Source organism: Trichinella spiralis (genome assembly GCF_000181795.1).
Source record: "Trichinella spiralis strain ISS 195 chromosome Unknown Scfld5651, whole genome shotgun sequence".
Lineage (NCBI taxonomy): Eukaryota > Metazoa > Nematoda > Enoplea > Trichinellida > Trichinellidae > Trichinella > Trichinella spiralis.
This window is the reverse complement of record NW_003532590.1, coordinates 1-807: the sequence shown is the minus strand read 5'-3', so window position 1 is coordinate 807 and position 807 is coordinate 1. Positions and strand designations below refer to the sequence as shown.

Genomic DNA, 807 nt, shown 5'->3' with positions numbered 1-807 from the left:
GGCGACCGGTGGGCCTACCTCGACCGCCCACCGCCCGGAAAACGAGCATCGTCGGATTGGGTGCGAAGTTGCTTCGTCAGTTGTCGATCGACTCCCATTCGATGTCGGTGCTCGATCGGAATGTTGTTGTTCAAATGCGCCTTCGGCTGCGTTCGTTCTACCGACGAACGCACGCTCGCCTGGGTCGTCGTGTTCGAACGGCGATGCTCAATCGTGAGCATTCCAAAAACCTTGCGACATCGATAACCCTAAGACGTTGCGCCTCGGTCGAGCACACTCGTCCTCACTGGTGTTCGACTGGCCGCTCGACGAACCATTGCTCGAATGTGCTCGGTTCGACGTTTCGAACTTGGCGATCAGTTGCCGTTGTCCAATGGAAGTTCCATTAGCCAAACTGCCGCCCACCGACGAGGATTACGGTCACTCCAACGTGTCTGCATTACTGTACGAGTTGGGAACATTTTTTACCAATCGTCCGGCCGATTGGTTCAGACCACGAGCCCGGTGGACCGATGCCAATTTCGGTTGTTCGCTGTTTCGTCCTGGTGAACAATTTTTCCAGAGCCCACGGTCAGACGACACTGCTGGCAGTGTTGAAGAGCAATTTTTCGATGCCATGGCTGACCCATTCGAACTCAATTCCAACCAACCCAACGGTATACTGTACGACTCTTGTCCCACATTGCTCAAATGTCCCATGATTATGCTCAGCTATTGCCAACTGCTGACCACTTACGCTTTTCAGGTAAAATTATTCAACTTTTAAATTCATGTATTATTTTTGATTAATAAAGGAAAATGAAAGCG

The 807-nt window shown here is 51.3% G+C and overlaps 1 protein-coding gene across 1 annotated transcript; it reads left to right on the top strand.

Annotated features, from left to right (window-relative positions):
• Window positions 1–253: 253 nt before the first annotated feature.
• Window positions 254–745, top strand: Tsp_15406 (conserved hypothetical protein; the record flags this gene model as incomplete). The annotated part of the gene is made up of 1 exon (XM_003366649.1): window positions 254–745. A coding segment is annotated over one exon (492 nt), but the record flags the coding sequence as incomplete, so codon positions are not given.
• Between the last annotated feature and the right edge of the window lie 62 nt (window positions 746–807).